General features: G+C 43.8%; 2 protein-coding genes across 2 annotated transcripts in view; both read left to right on the top strand.

Annotated features, from left to right (window-relative positions):
- Window positions 1-4758, top strand: part of LOC134059413 (NACHT and WD repeat domain-containing protein 2) — a 54363-nt gene extending 49605 nt beyond the window's left edge. The window contains exons 9-10 of the mRNA XM_062515806.1: window positions 643-1745; window positions 1794-4758. Coding sequence (XP_062371790.1) covers window positions 643-1745; window positions 1794-4578 — 3888 coding nt within the window. The 3' untranslated portion in view covers window positions 4579-4758. The remainder of the gene's footprint in view (window positions 1-642; window positions 1746-1793) is intronic.
- An 8602-nt stretch (window positions 4759-13360) lies between these two features.
- zgc:194930 (uncharacterized protein LOC557813 homolog) overlaps window positions 13361-25000 on the top strand; it is a 19628-nt gene continuing 7988 nt past the window's right edge. Inside the window, exon 1 of the mRNA XM_062516120.1 lies at window positions 13361-13744. The gene's annotated coding sequence lies outside the window, so the exon portion shown is untranslated. The remainder of the gene's footprint in view (window positions 13745-25000) is intronic.

The following is a 25000-nucleotide window of genomic DNA, read 5'->3' as shown; positions in this document are numbered from 1 at the left end:
TACTTGTGTCAAGGACATTAATTTACAGTTTTGTTTTCTGTCACACTCCCTGTGTTTTTTTTTTTATTGTTGAAATCTTTTTTATTATTTATTTATTTTCTTTTTTTTGGCGAATGGCCCCTGCCTCTTGAGGAGCGTGTCCCTTATGCATAATGCATCCTGTTCACACATCTCCAATTCAATGGGGCGGCATTTCTAAGTAGCCACTGCCTGGAGCACAGAGCGTACCTGGAATTAATAAACAATACACGAGTCTGTGTTTACACCCTGTGACATGGCGTAACACAGATCCCTCTGTGCCACAAGAGAGCCGTTCCTCTGTTTGTAAAATGATTGCTCGGCTAGTTAGTGTTTTATGAGTGCAGGCAGTTGTTTTTTTTACTCGGCATATAAACGAACATGTGCTTCAGGAATGTCCACTATATTTCAGACTTTAAGTCACACTATAAAAAGGCCATTATTTGAAATGACTTCTCTAAAAATAACCCATGAATTATTTTCCCTGTGTTGGTAAAAGGAATGGCTTTTATAATTTGGTAGAGGATTGAAATGATTCTGTTAAGATGGTCTGAGATTTAATTGCTTCATTAAGTGCTTGGCTGGTTTGCTAACGAGATCTGTTCTCTGTCTGATGTTTTGCAGGCATACACATGGCTGCAGAAGGAGATGGGTCCGGAGACGGACCCAGTGGTCATCGTCCGCTTCATCGGCACCACCGACTTCTCCACGGACCTCCGCACCCTGCTGCAGAGTATCTGCGAGCAGATCGCCATCAACTACCGCTGCTTGATCCACTTCCTGCCCCAGAAGATCCAGGAGATGCGAGAGCTGCTGGTCAACCTGCTGGGCGAGTCCTCCTTCCACCGGCCGCTGGTCATCGTCTTGGACGCATTGGAGCAGCTCTCGGACGCAGACGAGGCTCGGAAGCTGTGGTGGCTGCCCGCACACTTGCCCCGCACTGTCCGCATCGTGGTGTCCACCTTACCCAACAAGCACGGCATTCTCCAGAAGCTCCGCAGCCTCATCCACGACGAGTTCCGGTACGTGGAGTTAATCCAGCGCGATCGCAAGGCCTGCAGCCAGACGCTCAAGCAGCAGCTCCTCAGTGTCAAGAGGAAGGTCACCTCGGGCCAGCAAATCTACGTGAACGAGGCGCTGGCCAAATGCACGTTGCCCATGTTCGTCAATCTCATCTACCGGGCGGTGGTCAACTGGAGGTCCCACAAGGACGTAGACGACACATCGCTAAGCGCCACGGTGCACGACAGCATCGAGCGGCTCTTCTTCTCCGTGGAGGACAAGCTTGGCTCTCGATTTGTCTTTCGGGCTCTGGGCTACGTCACCATGTCCAAAGCTGGGCTGACGGAGATGGAGCTCGAGGATATCCTCTCCTTGGACAACAGCGTCCTGGGGGACATCATGGTGAGCTCCAACCTCAAGAACCCGCTCCGGGTCTCCTACGACCTCATTGCCCGGCTGAGGGAGGAACTCGACGGCTACCTGATCGAGCGGCAGGTGCGCAACGTGACGCTGATGGTGTGGGCCAACAGGCACCTGCACCTGATCGCGCAGAAGCTGTACCTCAGCAACGAGGAGGACGTCCACCAGATGCACAGCCTGTTGGCGGAGTACTTCCTGGGAGCCTGGGCCGGAGGCCGGAAGAAGATCTTCCACTGCGACAACAATCACTTCGCCCACTTCTCCCACCACAAGAACCCACAGCAGCAGCAGCAGCAGCAGCAGCAGCAGCACCATCACCACCACCCGTCACAGCACGGTCACGACAAAGGCAGTGCCGACAAGTACTCGTACGACAGGCAGACTCCCGAGCAGCCCTGGGTCTTCCAGTGCAACCTCTTGGAGCCGGACATCTTCTTTGTCAACCACAGGAAGATGACAGAACTTGTGTATCACTTGACTCGTAGCGGGCGCACAGACGACCTCATGTACGGGGTCATCATGAACTTTAGCTGGCTGTACACCATGATCAAAATAGGACATTTTGATAAGGCGCTGGCAGACATTGACCTAGCCTACAGCTACTCGCAGGAAAAAGAGCTGAAGTTTTTGGCCACGACTTTGCGCAGCATTAAGGTCAAGGTGACGCGAAACCCGGCTTCCTTGTCCGCCGAGCTCCAGCAGAGGTTGCTTCCCGTGGTGACGTCCCTCCCCAAGCTCCGGCACCTCCTGCTGGAGTGTGACAAGGACGGCCCCAAATACTGCTCCATCGTTCCCCTGCACTCGTCCATGGACGTCACCTACAGTCCCGAGAGGCTGCCCCTCTGCTCCAGCTACATGCAGATCGTGGAGATCATCCCGACCCTGGCGCCCAGCATCGTCATCGTGGCCTTGGAGGACGGCTCCGTGAGCACGTGGGACGTCGAGAGCAGGCAGCTCCTCCGACAGATCGACACGGCGCGCTCCGTCGTGCTCGGCATACGCCTCACCACCGACGAGAAGTACCTGGTGGTGGCGACCACCAAGAACACCCTGCTGATCTACGATAATCACAAGTCCTGCCTGCTGTCCGAGGTGGAGGTCAAGTGCTCCAAACACCTCGGCGTCACCGGAGGGGTCGCCTTCATCAATGGGTTTACATTATCCAGCCAGCACGCCCTGGCTTGGTTGGAGGCCAGCAAAGAGGTGAATGTCATTGACTTGGTGTACGGCTGGCCTTTGTACCAGTTCCACTGCTGGTACGAGGTCACCTGTGTGCAGTGCTCTCCAGACGGCATGTACGCTTTCTGTGGGCAATACCTCAACACCACGTCCATCTTCCACCTGGGCAGTGGGGACAAGCTGGCCACCATGACGTCGGAGTTTTCGGGCGGTTTTGTCAAGTCCATCTTGGTGCTGGACACCCTGAACCAGATGGTGATGATCGACAACGAGGGGAGTTTGTCGGTGTGGAACACAAAGGAAGTCACGAACCCCCGGCTCATGGAGGACTACGACTGCAGGGGGGACGACAGTGAAGTCGTGGGGATCGAGCTGTCTGAGGACCAGCGGTCCATTCTCATCTGCAAAGCGAGAAGCATCGAAGTTCTGGACACCAAAGTCTGGAAGATGGTGGAGAAGTTCAAAGCCAAGCGCACCGAACGATTTGTGGCCGCTGTCCTCTCCAAAAACGGCCAGAGCATTGTGGCTTCCATGGAAAACACGTCATCTATTTTTGTGTGGCGGAGGGACAGTGGCCAATGTATGGCTAGTCTAATTGAGATATCTGGAGCCATTGTCAAGTTAATCAAGTCCACCCATCATAACCTGCTGCTGTCTGTAGCCAGCAGTGGCGTGCTGTCAGTTTGGGACATTGACATTATAACAGCCATGTCTAACATAGACAAGACAGGGAAGCGCATATTGAACCTGCAGCTTTCAGGCCGAGAGGACTTTATCTACACCATGGATGGCTCGGAGTCCATTCACAAGTGGAACTTCAACACGGGCTTCATCGAGATGGTTTTCAAACACGAAGGCCTTGTGGAGAACTGTGTCCTTACCACCTCTGGTGACCTTATGGTGACTTCTGATGACAAGTGCAGCCAGTACATCTGGCAAACCGCCACGGGGGAGAACATCTTCCGCATCAACGGGCAGAAGATAACCCAGCTTCTCATCACCCACAACGACCAGTTTGTGGTCTCGCTGTGCGAGCAGAATGCCTCACGCGTCTGGAGGCTGGGCACGGGGCACAAGGTGTGCAACATCCTGGTCACCCTCCAGCATGCTCTCATCACCACCGCCAACACCTTCCTGGTTGGCACTACCAAAAACAAGCTTCTTGCTGTCAGCCTGTGGTCGGGAAGTGTCTCCAAGAAGTTCATCTGCGACGACGGGATTACCATTGTCAACTTCAAGCTCATCCCTGATTGTCCGGACTATGTGGTCTTCATCACGTCCACCGAGACTGTGTTTATCTGGAGCGTAGCGGACGAGTCTGTGTGCCGTCGCGTCCAGATGCCGGCCAACTTCCTGAAGAACCTGGAGGATTTCCAGATCTCGCCCAACGGCAAGCTCGGGATCGTGTCCAAGGGCGACGAGAACATCAACGTCTTGGACCTCCACAGCGGCAAGCTTCGATTGGTCCACGCCGCAGGCATCATATGGCGGCAGAAGCTCTCGAGGGACGGCCGGTACCTCGTGTACATCTGCTTCCGCAACTGCGAGGAAGACGACGACGCGGGCGTGGTGTCCAACCTGATTGTTATGCGTCTGGCCGACGGCAAGAGCATCGGCACGTGCTCCCTCTACAAGACGCCCACCTACCTGTGCCTCTCACAGCGGGCGCTCAACATCATCGTGGGCTTCGAAGACGGCAGCATCGGCACCTACACCGTGGTGGACCGGGTCGACGCCGCCCTCAAGATCAAAATCGCCACGTCCAACAGCCGGCAGATCGTCAACAACGCTGCACAGAAGGTAAGGCCCAAGTGCAGCACCCATGCCTTCAAGACCATCTCCGACTGCATCTGGCGGGAGTCCACGGAGGTCTTCTCCAGGGACAGCCCCATCAACCTGTCCGACTCAGGCGAGGCCGAGACCACCACGCCAACCAAGAAGAGCGAACTGCTTCAGTGACGGTGCCCTCCTACTGTATATCGTGTGTGGACAGTGTCAGTGAGAAAGCTAAGGAGGCAGCTAAGGCGGCAGCTGATTCTCGTTTACAGCCAAACTTAATGGCTCAGCTGCACCACATAGTCCCCTGGGCTAACTGTTACACTGCACTTGTCCGCCACTTTTCATTCACAAAAGCTATTATCTTATTACGTGTCATCTGAAGACTGTTCATGAAAATAATATTAGAGTGATTCTTTTTTTTTTTTTCCCTCACGGGTTCCAAATACAGATATATGATTATATGTAATTATTATTATTATTGTATGTGCGGACACACTTCTGGCATTTACTTGACCAGAATTTAGAAATATCTCTGTTGTTCCAAAAGCCATTATTCTTATTTCAAATGTGGTGATGAATATCATACATTTCAGAAGTATTGTAATGGTCTCATGAAGCCATACTGTTAATTTATACAGATTCATATGTAGATGTTAGTATATATTTGTAGCCATAAAAGAATTGCTGCCATTTTTGCATTTGTTTTATATTTATGTGCGTTCATTTCTATTGACAATGTCTCTGTACTGTACAAAACAGGAAATTATAAATATATGTACATATCTATTTTGGCTGCTGCAAATTGTGCAACTCCTTAAAATGTTATGTTGTGCTTAATGCAATCAAAGTGAGTGCCTGGATTTCAACTGTTTTATTATGAGTAGTATTATTTACTTATTTTAGGCAATTAATATTATTTACCTTTTGAAGATTAATTACTCTAAAGATGCAGGGAATTTCTAAACAAAATCTACTGATACCTAGCACTGTCATAATGACAGGCTTACATTAGGAATTCGGTTCATACCAGACATCAGTGATTAACATCATCATCATCCGTTTTCAAGGGAAGGCTCTTCCCAGCCAGACAAACGAAAGGTCAAAGGTCATTTGGGGGCAATTCAGGTCAGGCTTGCGATGAGAGCCTTGTTAAAAAGCTGCAGACGAAGCCCATTTTGAGAGTTGAGGGGTCAAAGGTGAACAAAAGTTCTACTGTGCATTAAGTGTAGCATCTTACCTTAAGTATCAACGCCTTAAATGCTTGCTAGTGATGGTCAGCCCAGTTCTATGACTTCATTGCATAACTACCTGAATGCATACAGATAGGAGAGAGGAGGGACACTTGTTTGTGGTTGAAAGGAGCACTTTACACATCATGTAGCATTGCTAGCACTGTACGGATGAGTGTGTGTGTGTGTGTGTGTGTGTGTGTGTGTGTGTGTGTGTGATCTGTGATCTTACAAATATGTCCATTTAACGACATATACCGATGTTTTGAGTCCATTCGCCTCATGTCTGCCTTCAGTTTGACAATGCTGTGTTTAGATGTGGATTCCCAGAACGTCTAATTCCACCGACCACTCAAAAGCAGTCACTACTGCAGAAAGCTCTGACTAGACCTCTCAGATCAGTGAAAAAAAAAACCTCCAAGGGCTATTCCGTCTAATTGTATGTTTACCTCTTTGGTTGTTGCGACATTGGCCCTACATCAATCCATTACCTGTAGCAGTATACAGCTTTAAGAACCCCCCCTCCCCCCAAAGAACAAACATGCTCTCCAAATCTAAGGAACTTCTAGGATATTTGCCAAAGTTCTTGACAATATTTTCTGTTCTGTTCTATTCTGTTCGGTTCTGTTCTGTTGAGTTCTATTCTATTATGTTCTGTTGAGTTTTGTTTTCTTTTGTTGGTTTCTGAATGTTTTATCCCGTTTCCTCACAGGTAATTCATATCACGACCAAAATTGTCTTGAATTTCTGTATGTTTCTAATGTGACTCTATGAAGTGATGATACAGAGAAACATGTGTTATCTTTGCTAAGAGGTTTAAGAAGATGAAGTCCACTTATATTATATGGGAATGCCAGTTTTAGAGTATATTTGAATGTGTCCTTATGGAAGCCAGTAAACAGTATATTGTATGTTCTGTAACTTGAATGACTTTTAATAACTTACTTGTTTGCAACTCATAGTTGACATGACTGGTATTGAATGTTTTTATGGTATTCTTTGTATCTGTCAGGACTGAATTTCCTCTTTAGAGATTTATATTTTCATAAATGTTGTACTTAAATTTTGTTACAGAGTTGTTTATCTGGGAGTGTTATGGAAAAAAAACATGTCTGAAGCAATATGGATTAGTGTGTATGCATTGTTTGTATGGAAAACTTTAATGTAATAAAACAGTTCTCTTTTGCCTCGAAACGTTGCTCTCTGGTAGCTGATTTTTGCTACTGTTTTAATGGCTGATATTTGCCTACATTTGTCTATGATAATGTATATATACTGTATAATATAATATAATATAATATAATAATATCCTATATGCACACATAACATCAATTACATCACATATGCCTATATGATACTCATACATCTTCATACATTAGAAGCATTTATAACAAAAATGGCAATTCTCTGTGGTTTAGTGGCTCATAACATACCCTGGTTGTGTTTTAATGAAAGCGTTTCATTGTGTGTGATATCATGGTAGGCCTACCAAGGTTGTACCTAATATACTCTTTATAATGTTCAGCTATGCTCAAAATGCTAGCCTAATACTTGCAGTCTATGCGGACTACATGTAAATGTACAAACTGAATGTGTTCTATCGTCAGATCAACTCTTATTTCATAATCAAATGATAACATTACATTTGAGAAATCAAAGACATTGATTTGACATCTGAGGTCTGTCAATTGCACTTTTCTGATGGTCAATGCATGAGACTTGAAACTGTAAGAACAATAAGGATACAAAACAGGTTTTGTTTTTTTAAAGGGACTTCCTCCCACACACACACACACACACACACACACACACACACACACACACACACACACACGTACAGTTGCCCTTTTGTCTGTGAGGTCTATGACACACAATCAGTCACTGCATCTCTGTCATGTACATTAGTCAGTCATACTCTAGAAACGCATGATACCGGTACGATGACAGATGATAGACAGGCACAATTAAACACACCAACAAAAGCATCCTCTCACACACATAAACTCACAATCGCTATGCAATAACTGTGCAGCTTGAAAGGGAAGCAATAACAACCTACTGTACAAGCAAAAGTCAATCAATTTTAACTATGCAACATTTTATTGTTACTTAACTTTCCTGTCAGGACAGACACATTTTTAAAACATTGCGAACATACTTTTTCCAATAAGTAAGGCATTTAGACGCATTTTTAAAACATTGCGAACATACTTTTTAAATTTGTTTGTAACCTGTGTACTTTATTTACTGTTTGTATTTGTGTCTTGTCCTTTACGGTAGTCATTTAGTGCAGCATGCCAACTCATTAGCGCACAGACCTGTTTCTCATCACGTCATCAGCCAATCACAGTGGTCACTGCAAGCAAACTTGAACTCTTATAAATTGAGCTGTCATTTTTTACTGACTAAAAGTTAATCTCAGCAGATTTTTTAAAAGCTTTTAAGAGAAAAATATTTAGATAAAAAGGTCTGGTTAATCTCTACTATGCAGCAAATATAATTTCAACGTTATGCTACTCCATTTAATTGGGAATGCATCTTGAGCGCGCACGGGTGGGTAGGGGGGTGTCCAGCTGCCTTGTAAGTGTTGATAATTGACATCTCCTTTTTGATGTAAGAAACGTTTTAAAAGTAAATCATGAAGGCAATAAAGACAATATTAGAGAAGAATTTGGAGTTAGGCCAAAAACTCCAGGGACTTCCCACTGCTGACCATTTATACACTGCGAGCATGTGGTATCTACCACAGAGGACACCGACGTCATGTCGGTATTTCTTTCTTCAAGTTATGATACATTTATTATTAGGCTAAGAAAAACTAGCTGACAAGACGATTATCATTGCCTCAACGCACCGTCAGGTCACGTAGCCTAGTTGCGGTCCGGGTCACATGGCCTTATCTTCCATAGAGGATTTATTTCATTTCTTCCGTAGAAAAATCCGACGCGACCATTACGCTTGCCTCAACGCACTGTCAGGTGACACGTAGTTGCAAATAGGCCTAGGCTAAATCTGATATGTCAAAAGACGAATGAGAAAGCTAATGTTTAAATACAATAAAGATGCAATAGGGCCATCGATAAGATGCTTACCTGTAGGCCTACTAGAAATGTTATGCTGAAATTCAGTGGAGATGCACCTTGCTAACCTGGCACTGAAAATTAAGTTATTTTAATGTTGCGATGGATATTATCTAAGCGGTTCAAACGTTATCAAATGATGTCAGTTATTGTTTCAGTTAAAGAGTCAGGAGACACACAAAACACAACACATGAGACAGGAGAGAGAAATCAGACAGCTAAGGAGGAAGAGTTCGGAGGAGAGGGGCGGGAAATAGATGTGACACTCACAATCTCAGATAAGCTCTGCACTCAATGACTCTGCAGTTTATAAATGCAATATGCAAATGAAACATATCTAGTGACGCCCTGACCTGGCTATGGCCTTGACTACGAGAGGGCACTTTAACAGGCTGCACTCACTGTGATTGGAAAATGGACTATAATATGAGTGGCCTTAGCCTGTGTGCAATGGTATTGGTGAGTCTTTAAGTCTTCAAAAATGTGTTTCTCTTCAACTATAAGCATTTGAAGCACATGTTCTGCTTAATGCACCCAAATGGGCAGCAGTAGCACTGGAAAGCAAGACAATCTACAAAATACTGCATAAAGTACAGGCCCTACAAAAGATTAGTCAATATTTCTTGATTACTTTCTTGATTGAAATGATTAGTTGTCCATTCCCGAATGTCATGCAAGGAACTTTTTTGTTGATAATATTTCTAATGTATTTCACTTTGGTGCACTCAGAGTATCAGAGAGAAAGAGAGAGAGAGAGCACATGATGATGTAAATTGGGCAGCATCAATAGAAGGTGGCATGGTTGAGCGAGGAATTGGAGCAAAGAGGAAATAAGGACTTATCCAGTTAAAACGTGCAATATACTGTAGCCTAGTCTAGGGTGCAGTTGTTGTTGGCTTTAATGCTGTTTACACAATCACATTGAACCATGGTAATCTGGCGACACGTAGGTCTACCCAAAAGTGATGGTTTTACTTAAAAATACAACTTAACTTTTTTTTTTAACTTCACTATTTTTGCTTAACTTTTCTTTTCTTATATATCAATGCATAGATCTTTGTTCATTATAGTTATGGTTGTAATGTATCCACCCCTAATCAATGCCATTAGACAGAATGAATAGGCACAAACAAGGCCCCAATGTTACTGTAACTCTATGTCTATGGCCTTGCATAGAACGGTAATAAAACAATGATCTCCTGCAAACTTCACACTGCCTATGCATTAGCAAAGCCATGTCAAATAACAGCTGAGTAACTGTTTATCACCGGAGGCGGACAAGCATGTGACATATTTCCCTTACACCAAGCGACAACATCACAATTAGATTGTTCACAGAACACCTGGAAATGCACACACATTCACACACATCTCCATTTCTGTCTTCATCTCTCAGTCTTTCCCTCACACATTGTCTCTCTAGCTGTGCCTCTCTGTATCGCTCACTCTGTCAGTATAAGCTGCAATAAATGCATTGAGGGCGGCTAGATTGGTCCACATAGACCTGTTGCTTTAGGCGACCATTTTAATTCCTCCCATAAGCCCACGCTCTAATGGGGGAAGAGTGTGCCATCTCCTTGGTAACCCCTTCACACTAGCCACACCCCTCATTGTGACATCAGGGATGTGGCATGCATGCTCACCCTTCTCTGGCGTATACTGTAAATCCTTGAGAAAACAAAAAGACACCTCCGCTAAGACGTTTCCTCCTCCCACAATGCAAAGAGAGAAGGCTCCACAGTGCCGCGCTTCATCCGGCTATGTAAACACACTCAGCCACCTACAGATGTGGCACCTCAAAGTGGAATGAGCCAGAACCAACCGTGAACAATTGTGGAACTCCTGTTTACACTTGTATTATATACCCAGTGCTGCCTTATCGTACAAATTCCACCCTCGTAAAAAGGCTACCGTTTCTCTTTCGCCCCTGCTCACTCCTGTTCCGTTCTATTGGCCAAGATTTGGTCAGATAGAAGGACTGGGTGACTAAGTCACACAACTTAACACTCATGAAGCACAATAGGTTAAAACAACAGAGAGACGGATATCATTCATTTGAATGTACAGCTTGGCTGCAGTCTGTAATCTATCTGAGTAAACAAGAAAAAAAAAGATATATATGTCCTTGTGTTTTGCATGACTCGGAGTACTTTCTGGAATTTTACTTTACAGCCCAAAAAAATCCTCCAGGAGTTTCTCCTAGTGAGCGACGACTCCTCTGGAAATAAACAACAGGGTCACAAAAGGCTGGGGCTTCAGGGCCTGTGTAGGTAATGCTCTGGAGTACGCCGGCAGCTTCTGGCGAGAGAGCTGATGTCACTGTCATCTGAGACAGGTGTGTGTGTGTGTGTGTGTGTGTGTGTGTGTGTGTGTGTAGGGTGAGGTTGGAAACACTCACAGGTGCTGAGGCCAACGTGTGGCCAGGTGTGACTGTGCCTGGGTGCCGACAGAGGTGATATTTTGGTGGAATGAGGGCAAAACAAGAGCAGCTGAGTCATCTTTCTGACTTCACAACCAAATAAACAGATACATAAACATGGTTATGTAACAATGGCAAAACAATGTTCATGTTTTGCCTCACTGTTAATTAGTAAACAATAAAAAAAAATAAAAAAAAACTAGCACACACAATGCAATACAATGGAATGTGTTGTGGTGCCAACAATAGTATTAGTGAAATCCACAGGGGAGATTTCACTAGCTGAAATAAATCTATTGTGCTGTAGGACTAATAGTGTTGACTTTGATAGTAGCATGAGTGGTAGTGATTGGTGCAATAGTTTAGTTACAGTAACATGAATAACACGCCAGTAGTAAAGATTGTAATAGCAGAATAGTGATATAATACAAATATAATATAAAGTGTATAAAGTAGGAACTACAGCATTTATTTAGTAAAACGTTCAATAAACTATACAAAACAGCAGACCTATGTAGCCATTTATAAGGACCTTGTTGAGCCACACACAAATGCAGGGATGTGTTTCCATGTACAGAGGCACGGCATGCAGAAAAACTGAATTTGAATGCCGAGGTTAAACCCGGTGATGTTAGTTTGCCTTTCCACCACAAAGAACAATTTAAACCTGGCTAGACAACAATTGATCTGAACAAAGGCGATGGCTATTGAAAATGTATTGTCACTAAATGGGTCTATTTTCAGCTCCTGTGGAGTCAATCGGTACCTTTTTTTTTTATCAGTTTGACTACACTTGCACATCAGGCCTGTTTTGCACAAGCCGTTACAGTATGTGTCTTAGTAGATCAGACATCTGATATGTCCAACCACTGTGTGTGTGTGTGTTTGTGTGTGTGTGTGTGTGTTTGTGTGTGTGTGTGTGTGTGTGTGTGTGTGTGTGTGTGTGTGTGTGTGTGTGTGTGTCTGAGTGTGAGTGTCTGAGTGTGAGTGTCTGAGTGTGTGTGTGTGTATGTACCCCTCTATGAGTTTTACCATTATGATTCATCCCAAAGTTTGGTGAGTCTTTCCCTTAATATGGCACCGGATCTGCTTTGGAGAACACACATACGCACATGCATACAAACATACCCACAACACCCACAAATGTTTCCAATGCTGTCAGCCTAATACCTTAAGGCTAGTATATTATTTGATATCTGGTAAAAACATCCAACATGATTGTGTGTGTGTGTGTGTGTGTGTGTGTGCACGCATGTGTTCAATAGAGAGAGAGAGAAAGAGAGAGAGAGAGAGAGAGAGAGAGAGAGAGAGAGAGAGAGAGAGAGAGAGAGAGAGAGAGAGAATGTGTGTGTGTCATGTCACTCCACATTAATGTCAAAGCATTTTTGCCTACAATCAACCCTTCGGTAAGATTGTGGCCATTTTGTTTGCTGCCATAATCTCTGAAACCCAATCAATTATGATTATCCTAACTTCATCATCGGGTCTCTCTCCAGTGATGACTTTTGGAAGGCCAGGGTTGCACTTAGTTAGGGTTTAACTTAGTCACGGTCCACTCCACTCATCACAGCACAGGAAGTAAATAGATAACAGGGCCCCAGAATGGGTTGGACTCAAAGGAGAATTTCATTAAGCAACACAAAGCCTCTACTGTGGTCCATACGTATAGGCTACATGTGTATTACAGATTAACTGGTATTATGGACTGCAGGAACCGGTTCCGTGGCCAGTAACAGGAGCTGTGGCCTTTCATGCTCATAGCAGAACTAAATGCCTTTTCCATCTTCCTCTGGTCAAATGACACTGTGGAAAGAGAAGATGAATAACGAAATATGAGTCATTTGAGTTTTTTTTTTTTTGACTGGGAAGAAGACTGCAAGCGATAACCACAGTAATGCTGACACTGTCACCCCCTTTTATACTCATTGCTGTTTTCGTTTCACATAACAAACTCTTAGGCTACAATATGTTGACAAAGGATCATATTATGATAAGAAATTGTTATTTGTTAATGCATATTTGTGAATAGTTGTCATAGATTTGAAAGGGAATTCCTACATAGCAATTACAGTTTTTCTTTAGAATAATAAAAAAAGAGACAGAATGCAACGAAACACATTAAACAGAGAGGTTTTCCAGTTAAGGTATCGTGGAGTGGGCCTGCTCGGCAACTGAGCAGTTAAATACGGTGGAATGGGTACAGGAGAATGTTTGCGAGCCGTGATCACATGGTCCGATCATGACCACGCCACGACAAAACCCTAACCAGCCAGGCAGCGCTTTGACTTCTATCTGAAATTCAAATAGGCGAGCCTCGGGCTGTGGATACGGGAGAGTGGAGTCACGGGGAGAACTTCTCCTCTGGGGCAACTACGACAGAAGAAAACAAACACTGCGAGGAGTTAACCACTCAGTCTGGAGCTGAGACGAAGTTAAACGATGTACGGCAGACAAGTGACACGCATCCAGTCCTTGCGGGCGAGCGAACTTTTTTCTCCGCTCTGATGTTTGGTGAATTTTAAAAGAAGACGAGGACTCAGGGAATTAAATGAACTGTGGTGGCCTTCAAATCATATTACTACCGGCATACGGGCCTCTCTCAATCGACAGCGCAGCAGGTAGGCTGAATTTGTGGGACTGTGGATGTGTTGCGAATAAATCGTGCAGTAGCCTAACTACGTTCGTACACCTGTTACGCGCACCAAAACTATAGGCTAGGCTACGTTATGCAGTGTACATGCCTCATTGTAAACAGTAGCCTACATTATGGCAGTACATGTGTAACACAAAAAACATCTTGACATCATTGTACCTACATATTCTTAAACAGATATTGAAAGCGTAACAGAAGTAACCGTATCCTGATAGGCTATCAATTAATCAGAAAATCAATCGCGTTTGTTAGAAGTCAGGATGATGAAGCTATTGCATTTAACTTTGTAGTCGCTTTATTTGTTTGGGAAAGCTGTTCGTGATAGGCTTACGATTGTTGTCTACTTGTAAACTTTAGTTGAGGCACTTCGAGCATATGGTTGATGGGAAGACAACAGCCTGCTCCTCAACCAGGTGAGGAGAACTAAGGCCCCCATGGAGTTAATAAGTAATAGTCAGAATAACACACAGGCGCACACAGTGTGGTGATTCACTCTTGGCTTTTTAATTAAGATTGAACCACTGTTTGCATTATCTGATGTAACATTTATTAGTAGTTATTCTAGGCAAATAACAGTAAAACATGAAATAGGCTACATTATCACAATTGATCCATGACACATGACGTGTGGAGTATATTTAGCAAATGAGCAAACATTTAATTTCATCTGGCTTCAACAATGACTCAGTAAAGTAGGCATTAGCATACAGCTGATCAGACTTTGGTAAAGTGCATATGAGTTTTCTCATTATTGTCTGCTTAGTTAGATAACAAGCTTGAGAGAAAGCCTTTGTTTACTGTGTTGGGAGGATTGAGAATGCTCGAGTGCTACGTTCTGGAAGGTGTGGCCCCAGTAAGTACAGCTTTATGCCATGATGTCATGGCCTTACTGTAGATTATTTCGTGTTGACACTGAGGTGTAAATCAATCCATATTGCATTTAGTCATATATTTCATCAAGTGTGTATGTGTGAGTGAAAGAGGAGCAGTGAGATGCGTGTGTGTGTGTGTGTGTGTGTGTGTGTGTGTGTGTGTGTGAGAGAGAGTGAGAGAGAGAGAGAGTGTGTGTGTGTGTGGGAAACAGGTATCATGATCATGATATTGATAACTGGTGCTTGACTAAGGAGGGGATGGTTATATTTGTGTCCCTGTAAACGCTGGCCTGAGTCACCTATAGCCCAGAGACGGCTAACTATACTATAGCCTGGGCTGGACTGACCAATGGCTATCTAGACCCTGTATCTCCGCTAGATAAAGTCTGTGCCATTCTACAGTATCTTTACAGAACAAAGTCAGTGTACTTTGGGCTGAACTTTACTGTGGGTTATCTATGTCCCACCTCTGTCATATCATAATGTCTTTGTGTTCTGCCTGCACTCTTTGTAATCACCTTGTTGTGTCTGTGGTATTGTGTCTGTACTAGTCTCTAGGTTTGTAATACATATCTCCATTGTGTCAGTACTCAGTGGTTGTCTGTGTGGCCTGCCGCACACTTACGAGTAATTGTGGGCTGTGTTACAGTGCGTCTGTGCACTGAGATCTCTCTGTGGAGTGTTGTGTAGAATTTTCTGTAGAGTTCCGTAGAATTTTGTCTGACTCATGAATTTTAATGCCTAAGCATTTAGTACCTGAGCATTTAGTTTCATGCCGATTGTTTGTGATCCATCACAAATAAATAACAGTTCTTCTTATTATTACGCAGGTCATAAGGACAGTGACGTAGTCTTAGTAGAGTAACTCCCTCTCTCTCTCTCACTGTCTCTATTTATTTATTTGTGTGTTTTCATGTGGTGAAGCGGCCAATTCGTAATGGTGGCTTTGGGAGGCAGCATAGACAGCCTAGGGCTCCTGCCATCATAATAGCACCCTCTTCCACAGCCCCATGACAGTTCATAATGAGGCTGTTTGTTTGTTGTGTCAATCTCTTTGCCTCCCCCCCTGCTATTACTGGTCATTGACCTCAGTCTAGTCATAACACTGACTGTTTTAATTCAACGGAAAGATATCCCAAGAACATGTGCACACTTTGGCAAGGGCAGATCGAGGCTGGCCAGGGTGTAAGGAATGTTGTTGTGTGGAGGGAATTCCCCTGTAGAGATTACATTATTTGATGTTAAAATAACGTGGAAACGTCAGATTGCCCAGTCAGATTCAAAAAGATTAACAAGTCCAAAAAAAAAAAAAAACAGATGAACAAAATTCTGCAAATAAAGCTTAAACTGGTGGTGGATTGAAACAAGCAAATTGATGTAAGGGACAACATCACCACCTCACCCTGCTCCTAAGGCCTACAGTAGGCTACATACCGCATCCTAACCAAAGCGACATACAAATATAACAATAAAAAAAAATAACAATAAGCATTGGTAGGACTGCATTAAGGATAGTAATGATAGCTATAATGTCAAAACAATATCAATGAACGTACAATATTACAAAAGAACTCGGTATAGAAATGGTGGTAGTAGCACATTTGTAAGCTATGATGGGGGTGACCTCAGGAGAACAAATTTTTGTATACCTACGTTGCTATGACAGCATTCGGCTCTGGCAACCAGTGCCATGGTAACACACCTGGCTTTGCCTACCTCATGCAAATGAATAGAACCACAGACTTGATGTGTGGTCACCTGTTTTCATGGCTGTTTAGAGTTTCTCTATTAAATAATTATTCCATCAAGCTGTGGTGGACAAGGCGGGGAAGTACTTAATACATCATAGTGGAGCTAATGGTTGATCTGAGATTATTACCTACTAATGCCTTTACTCAATATTTAACCAGAGGTTTGGTTGGGGAGGGTGTTCCCATAACACAAGGAAATAGGTCCTGGAAATTACTTCAGAACCACTTTGCAAAGATATCAGATTGATAAGGAAGAGGCAAATTATGTTGAGATTACGCTGGGAGATTGTTTTACCTTTTGATATGCTGTTATGTTATGATAAGATATTTTCGGGTTTTCCTGAGAAAAAAAATATTTGTTGTCTTTGTTTCCTTATCCTATATTCTTTGTTATACCACTGCTTGGTCAAATTTCCTATTGTGATGCGCTATTTGGAACGTGCATTATTTTTCTATATACCGCACGGCTATGAAGTAGTTCCCTTCTTTTGGGCTTATTACACTTGAATATTAATTCGCCAATGTGAATGTAACGGTAAAAACAGCAAGGTTGTATCTGAGACGGCGGCAATATAAACGAAAATGATAGTAGCAGTGGTATAAGCGGGATAATCAACTCCGCGCCCTGTGCGTTTATAGGAAAATAATGCACTTATCGAAGTGTAAAGTCCCCTCCGCCTGCGGCGTCGGGTCCTTATTACCACTTCGAACGTGCATTATTTTCCTATAAACGCACGGTGCGTCGTTGATTATCCCTTACATATCACACCCAACTCATGGGCTGCTCTTAGATATACACTCAAAAAACACAATATGATATTTGTTGTCCCCGTACAGCAAGGAGTATTTTAATGTAAGGGAGATAGAGAGGGAACCTGTTATTCTGCTTCTCAGGATGCCACACCCTCTCCTACATGTCACCATCATGAAACAGATATGCCTTTACTGTGTGGCCACATATACTGTAGCCATGTCTTGACACATTCATACAAACTTGCACACAGACACTTGCATACACACACACACACACACACACTACACACATACACTTATATACAGAGAAACGTCTTTCAGCTCTGGTTAAGTTAACCAAACTATAAGGGCATCACAGAGTCACTGGATGTCACTTGTTCACGTCACCACAGGTGGGCTTGTATCGTCATTCTATTGTGAAAGAAAGAAATAAACAATTAATGTCAATACATCAAAAAAAGCCTGTAGCCTACGGAATGTCTGAACTAGGTTGTGAAGTTAGATATTAAATTATTTCCTTGGCTTGGAAAGTTGACATTATCTCCCCGTGAGGTCAGGCGTGTCATGTTTGTACTATCAACACAAGCCCGCACATCCACAAAGTCTGTCAGCAGCGTTCAAACAACAATACGTACCACTTAACCAAAGCATGCCAGTTTTTAAACCAGTTCTTCAAAGTGGACTTAACCTCAATTTGCTGTGGGTATTTGCAAGGGGTGAGTCTCTGTGTGAAGGCTTGAGTCTTGAGTGTGTGTGTGTGCGTGTGTGTGTGTGTGCGTGTGCGTGTCTGAATGTGTATTCCTGAGATGTTGGTTAAACACTGTTGTAGAGTACCGGTATATAAGTAGGTTAACGCTCAGTATCCATTCTTGCCTGCAGCATTTACCTGCTCAGGGCTTTTGGCTTGGCCAGTTTTTTTTTAACAAACCACCAGCGTCTGTCAATGTGGCCAAGCTGTTTGAGGTCTTAACCCCCTTTAACATGAAAAGGGACCGGCGATGTGAGCAGCCCAAGTGTGGAGAATGCACTCCGCATGCATGGCAGTGCTGTGGCAGTGCTGAGAGTGTAATGTGAAGGGTGTGTGTGTGTGTGTGTGTGTGTGTGTGACTGTGACAGATTGGTGCAACGTGGCTTTGTAGGGTTTACAGACGACCGTGTGAGGTTTGTGTCATACAACTGCATGGACTGAAGGGAAATGTGTGTGTGTGTGTGTGTGTGTGTGTGTGTGTGTATGTGTGTGTGTGTGTGTTAGGGATTTGCCGATTGTGAAATTCTGGGCAGATATTGATACCAACGTATAAATGAACAATTGTCCAATACCCGGTGCTGATACCAACGTCTTTTCTTTGTTTACATAATATGTTTTGTTATTAATGATTCTCTTCAGTAGAGTAGAACACAAATATTCATGAAAAGTAACTGAACCATTTTCCTTCAGTCTTTCAGGCCTTCCCAGCATCAGCGTCATCTCTCAATGTCTTAGTCTGCACATGACACCTAGACTATTTGCCTAGTGCAGAATGGATGCAATATAACAGATATAACATCAGTCACTGCTACCAGTAAATGTCATATAAATTTACTGATAGCTGATGTCAGTCAACAAGGCCGATATTGGCTGATACCGATGTTAGCCAACATAGTGGTGCATCCCTAGTGTGTGTGTGTGTGTGTGTGCGTGTGTGTGCGCGCGTGTGTGAGCGAGAGAGAGGAAGAAAGTGATTGTGCCTTGTTTATATCTAATATGTGAGTAATGTACTGTATACACGTGCATACATACAGTATCAATACAGTAATTTCCTGTGTATTAGCCACATTATGTATAAGCCGCAGGACAGTGAGTGTTTTAAGCTAGTTAAAAGAAACAAAAGCATACTAATACCATATTAACTGCCCCCGTTTAGTAACCTCATAGCTGAAGAATGTTTGCAAAATCAATGTACAGTATAAGCCACGGCTAATAGTTGGGAATTTACGATAATACCTGCGATAATAAAATTATTAAACGGGTTAGGGTATGTTTCACAACTGCCGTGCTGCTGATCTACATCATAGATCCCACGTTAGTTAAGTTCTGGGGTTCAGAGGGGAGACAGAAGAGGATGAGGAGGTTGTTTTGCTCGGTGTGAGCTGGGGACTCCTCGGCCCTGCTGCAGCAGGTGCAGATTGAGGGCTGGATGGATAGATCACTCATCGCTTCCCCTCCTCTGTCACGGAGCAGGGCCTCTTCTCCCTGGAGGACCTCTTACGGCCAAGTGAAGGAATGAACCCCACCACACACACACACACACACCATAACACACACACACAAACACCATAACACACACACGGACACACACACACACATACACATCATAACACACACACACAGACACACACACACACGTAGACACCACCACCACCACCACCACCACCACCACATACTTACACACACACACCACCACACACACACACACACCATATCCCATTTGTTTAAATGGAACAGGGACCCGGCAGCAGAATGGCCCTGCGCCTTCAATTCCCCTCAGTGGTGCTCGGAGCAATCGCCGGAGCTATCTAACTTTTCTCTCTTTCTCACTGTCTTTCTCTATCTCTCACAGACACACACACACACACACACACACACACACACCTCCTTGGCCACTCTTCCCTGTGGTCCGTAACTCTCTAGTGACACTCTCCTCCCTTCTTTTTTCCCCTCCTTTCCCTCAAGATGGAACGTTTCAATTTCCCCTGCACCGAAAGGACTCCCTGAAAATGATTGGGAATATTTCAGAGATTTTTTTTTCTCGCCTCTGTTTTCCTTCAGGTTGTTTTTCTTATAACATTTCCTGCCGGTGTCAGTAATCGGAATCTAATCTTCTTCATCACAAACAGAAATAGGTAGCGATGATGGAGGTATAATTGAATGGGTTTTTACTGTAATACGTACATACTAAAACAGCATCATTGCATGCTCCCATGTGGCTTATGAGCAGGGGGGCAGGGGATAATAAATCTATGAGAAAAACATGTCATAAACAATACTTTAACCTCTGTAATACTTTAACAAAGATTTTTGATTTGGGTTTTAGTCCCAATTCACATGTAATTGCTTTGTTAGAATTTAATGCCATTTTGGGAGACATTCTTGTATGGAACAGTTGCAGCACAGCAGTTGGTGTGAAGGAAAAAAGACAGACCACTCCACGATAAAGACAAATGAGCAAATTACACTCAGAATTGCACACGTAAACAGTACACACGTAGACTCAGAGTTAGACAGTCTTATCCAATGCTGACATATTAGAGAGTTGTGTAGCTCTGCTATATTGCGATAGTCACTAATCATCACCAGGAACTGAAGTTGGATACACAATAACATGCATGCTGCTTCAAACGTGGAAACTCTTAAATGGCTCAGACATATTTTTGTCTCATAAAAACATGGATATATCATAACGCATTGTGCAATGTGAACCTGTCTGGCAGAGGCTGGTGAAACCACACACACACACAGGGCCGTAAGTCAGGTGTGTATGTGTGTGTGTGTGTGTGTGTGTGTGTGTGTGTATGTGTGTGTGTGTGTGTGTGTCTGAGCAGCTGGGTGTTGGACATCTGTGCGAGGACATCTGGTGCTCCACTGGGCACAGGGCTTGGCACTCAGCTGGCACCTCACATTGAGAGAATCGAATCACACACACACTCACACACACACACACACACACACACACACACACACACACACACACACACTCACACACACACACACACACACACACACACACACACACACACACACACACACACACACACACTCACATGCACACACACACACACACACACACACACACACACACACACACACACACACACACGTCAATGTTAATTTCACTGTCTGAGTGAACACCCTCAACAACTGAAGCAGAGGGTTTAGGTCTAGGGATGGTCTGTATAGTTGACATTTTGCTCTCAGAAAGTAAGAGTCAAAAAAATCAAATTTGCACAATAGGCATACCGTAGTTATCCAGCTATTTTGAAACACCATACACAAATAATTTAGAACCTTAATAGAGATAATTGAAGATTTTTCTCGGTCTTCTCCCGTTCTCCGTCTTTCTCTGTCATTCAACCTCCAACCTAATCGTCTCTCATTTACACACACCTAAGCACACACACACTTGCAGATTGCGACTTCGCCCATGTGTATTAAAAGCCCAGGCAAATGTTTGCTCTTGGTTCAGGTGACTTCATTTACATTTAGTTTTGGAGAGGACTTCAGCCCTCTGGCTGTTTTTTTTTTTTTTTTAGTTTTGTTTTGCGCTGTACTCCCGAGTTCCGGTTTGTTCTTGCGGGTTCTGTTTGACAACAGGCCCTCTCCCCCGGCGTCCTTTCCGCACCGTTGGTACCACTCCCCACAGGAACCAGCATCTAGCGAAACCGCGGAGCGAAACAATCCAAACATTAACCGCCAATGAAACACAGACCATAATAAACCCTGCTTTTGTGTAAATAGTGAAAAAAAAATGAGAAGGCCCCCAATGGAGTGCCAGTAGGCTATAATTGCATCTTGGCGCTTTTGATCTGTGGAACTGTGGAACTGAATGGTGCTAGAGTGCTTGCATGCTAGTAAAGTCAATTAGATACAAAAATGTCTCGTTGAGAGAATCTCTTGTTGTTTAGTGTTATTAGATATTTCTGAGGATATCTGCAGGCAATATAAAGTTGAATTTGTTCAGGCATTCTGCTTGTAATTATAATTAGAACCATCGAATCGATGTGGGTGAATTGGACATGAATGTATTACCGTCAAGCACAAGGCTGTATCTCTCACTAATTCAAGGCCCAGTGTCGATCTCAGCCCGACTCCGCAAGCGCTAGTCACAGCAATCGTGCCTATTTGTCAGTACCTTACATCTGTAATCACAGGGTTTTGACGCCGGGCGCCGGAGACTGTGACACCCTTTCAGACATGTTCCCACTGGGCTAATCACGCCTCTCCGCAGGTCGCCAGGTGTTTGGCACGGGCTACAGCTGGGCACTAATTACGAGACCAGAGCGATTAGCGTTAGCATTGATGCGACTGTCAGGCATTCGTTTGTGCGATATGTGGGATATGGGGTGCCTGTTGCAGAGAGAGGCGCGCCTCAGACTCAAAAAAAGATCTCTTCGCTTCTTCGGGTGCGAGTTAAAAGTATCCAATTCTAATGTGCAAAAGAACCGCACTCACTAGTTCATTCTTTTTACTTTTTTTAAAATTATTATTGCACCATGCCTAAACAAATGCGTTTTGGCGTCAAGCCGTCCTCAGTGTATGATATGGGGTGCCTCTCATTTTGTCTTTAATACATCCTCCCTTCCTGCATTGGTCCTCGTCCTCACTGATCTAGATAAAGAATGATGGGGCGGCAACAATGGGATAGTCTATCCAGTGTTAGTTATAGATCAGTGGGAACGAGCCTGGAGGACCCAGCATCGAGGATCGAGGAGAGAGTTTGAGAGCCACCCATGGTGGGTGGATGGATGGATGGGTTGGGCTGGGCACGAGTCGCAGAAAATGGATTGAGCACCAAGTATCTCCACAGTATCCTGTATCGACACCCTCCCCCTCAAGCCTCTGCCCAACTCTGTGGCTGTCAGAGAAATTGGATTGAACTCTCTGGCGTAATATTTTACTATCCTGTTCCTAAATTAGAGTTTTGTCAGGCTCATTTGTTTTGCGCTAAATGAAGAATGCTCCAGGATAACTACCAGACCGAGCGCTGTACTTATCATTTGAAGGAAAGTGGAGCACTCGTAATTATGATGGCTAAACACATTTGTAGGTTCATTACTCCAGTTAGTCAGTGTTGCAAATCTATGGCTCTCTATGAATTCAATAATAATAAGATATACTGTATATATAAAAAATAACATCTCTAAATGAGTTACTCTCGTCTTGTTTTTCAGCATGAGGTGTGTCTCAAGTCATAATGTTAACTACACATTTAAATAACGACGCCTGCATCAAGTCAATTAATGAACCAACAGAATGCAAATACTAAGCATTTGCACAAGACCACATCATTTACATGTATATTAAAACCTCCATAAACTACAGTGGTGTGTGGTTATAGTATAACCTGTTTGCTGGGTGCTAATCCCCTCACAACCTGCTTGCACCACTCTAGTTATTCCCCTTAGATCCCTTCCTATTATAAAAACTGTTGGGCAAATCCAACTGGTCGTTCAGCTATTTGAGGTCAGAGCTTGGCTTTGACTAAAGCCTGCGTTTCCAATAAGCACGGCGTCAGCTGACAAGTTTGCCTGTGGAATTTAACTCCGCTACAATGAACACTCACCTATGAACCTAACTCACTTGGAATAGCAGAACATTTTTGAGAAATGACAAAAGACACACGTGTGTGTGTGTGTGTGTGTGTGTGTGTGTGTGTGTGTGTGTGTGTGTGTGTGTGTGTGTGTGTGTGTGTGTGTGTGTTTTGTTATTAGCTTCTGGAGGGTGGGTGTACCAGCATGCAAAATTGAAATAGATAAACAGCATGAGGCCATTTTGCAAAAAGGCTTACTCGTGTTTGAAGAAGATAGACTAGGATAAAGGTTTGGCAGCCCTGACGTTCAGCATTTGAAAAAAAGGCTGTGTCCTTGCCATTTTCAAGGGGCGATTTAGAAGTAGCTTAGCAGGAGGAGAGTTGTTGCTTTCAGGGATATGCTCTTTATCTCAGTTTTGCTCACTGAAGTGAAATGTATGGTGTCCTTCGCCAAGCAAGCTGTTGGACTGAAGTCTCATCTTTTTTTGCGAACCACTTCAGAGCCTTCAACATAAAGGCAGATTTTGAAAATGTTTAAAAAGTGAATAGGAGAGAGAGAGAGAGGCAGATGTGTTTGCCATCGACTTGGAGAGGAGGAGAAGATACAGAACCACAGAAAAGAGAAGTTACATATATGTGTGTGTGTGTGTGTGTGTGTGTGTGTGTGTGTGTGTGTGTGTGTGTGTGTGTGTGTGTGTGTGTGTGTGTGTGTGTGTGTGTGTGTGTGTGTGTGTGTGTGTGTGTGTGTGTGTGTGAATGACTAATGGCAAAGTTTGATCATGGTAAATGGACTGCATTTGTATAGCGCTTTTTAAAAAGCACTTTACTATTCCATGCCTCACATTCACCCATTCACACACACACACACACACACACACACACACACACACACACACACAGACACACACCGCCATGAGTCATCAGTGTCATCGCCACACATGCCATTGCCGCATTCATACACTACTCACAAAAAGTCAGGGATACAGTATCTGGCTTTCAGGTGAAATTCATGGAAACCGTAAACAGTTCAAGCTACAGTGGTATTATATCAGGAACGTAGGGCATTTCAGTAGAAGCATGCCATAGTGATCTCCTCATCTCAAACTATTTATTAACACAAATTTCACCCGAAAGCCGAATATCCTTGACTTTTTGTGAGTACTGTAGTGTATATGGCAGACATTAAGTGTCAGCAGGAGTGAAAACCTCAAAGATCAAGTTTCTCTCTCTCTCTCTCTCTCTCTCTCTCCTTCTGCCTCTCTCACTCAATAATAATGAAGTCAACTCCAGGGGCGTATCAATGTGGGAACATGGCCAAAGCACTCCTATTGAAATACTGATTAAATATCAGGTGTGGTTAAAACATTTCCAAATGCCTGTGCTTTTCTTGCCGCTGCATCTTTTTCGACTCTACAGAGCGGGACACAACTGATGCATTCCACTGAAATGAACAGAGTGCAGCAAGTAAAGGCCCTGCCATTTATACTTTCTACCTGTACACTTAACACAGGTGATATCAGTCATTATCCGATCTACCTGCTAATTAGGAAATAGTTGG

Source organism: Sardina pilchardus, chromosome 16, assembly GCF_963854185.1.
Source record: "Sardina pilchardus chromosome 16, fSarPil1.1, whole genome shotgun sequence".
Classification (NCBI taxonomy): Eukaryota; Metazoa; Chordata; class Actinopteri; order Clupeiformes; family Clupeidae; genus Sardina; species Sardina pilchardus.
This window is presented reverse-complemented; position numbering and strand designations above follow the sequence as displayed.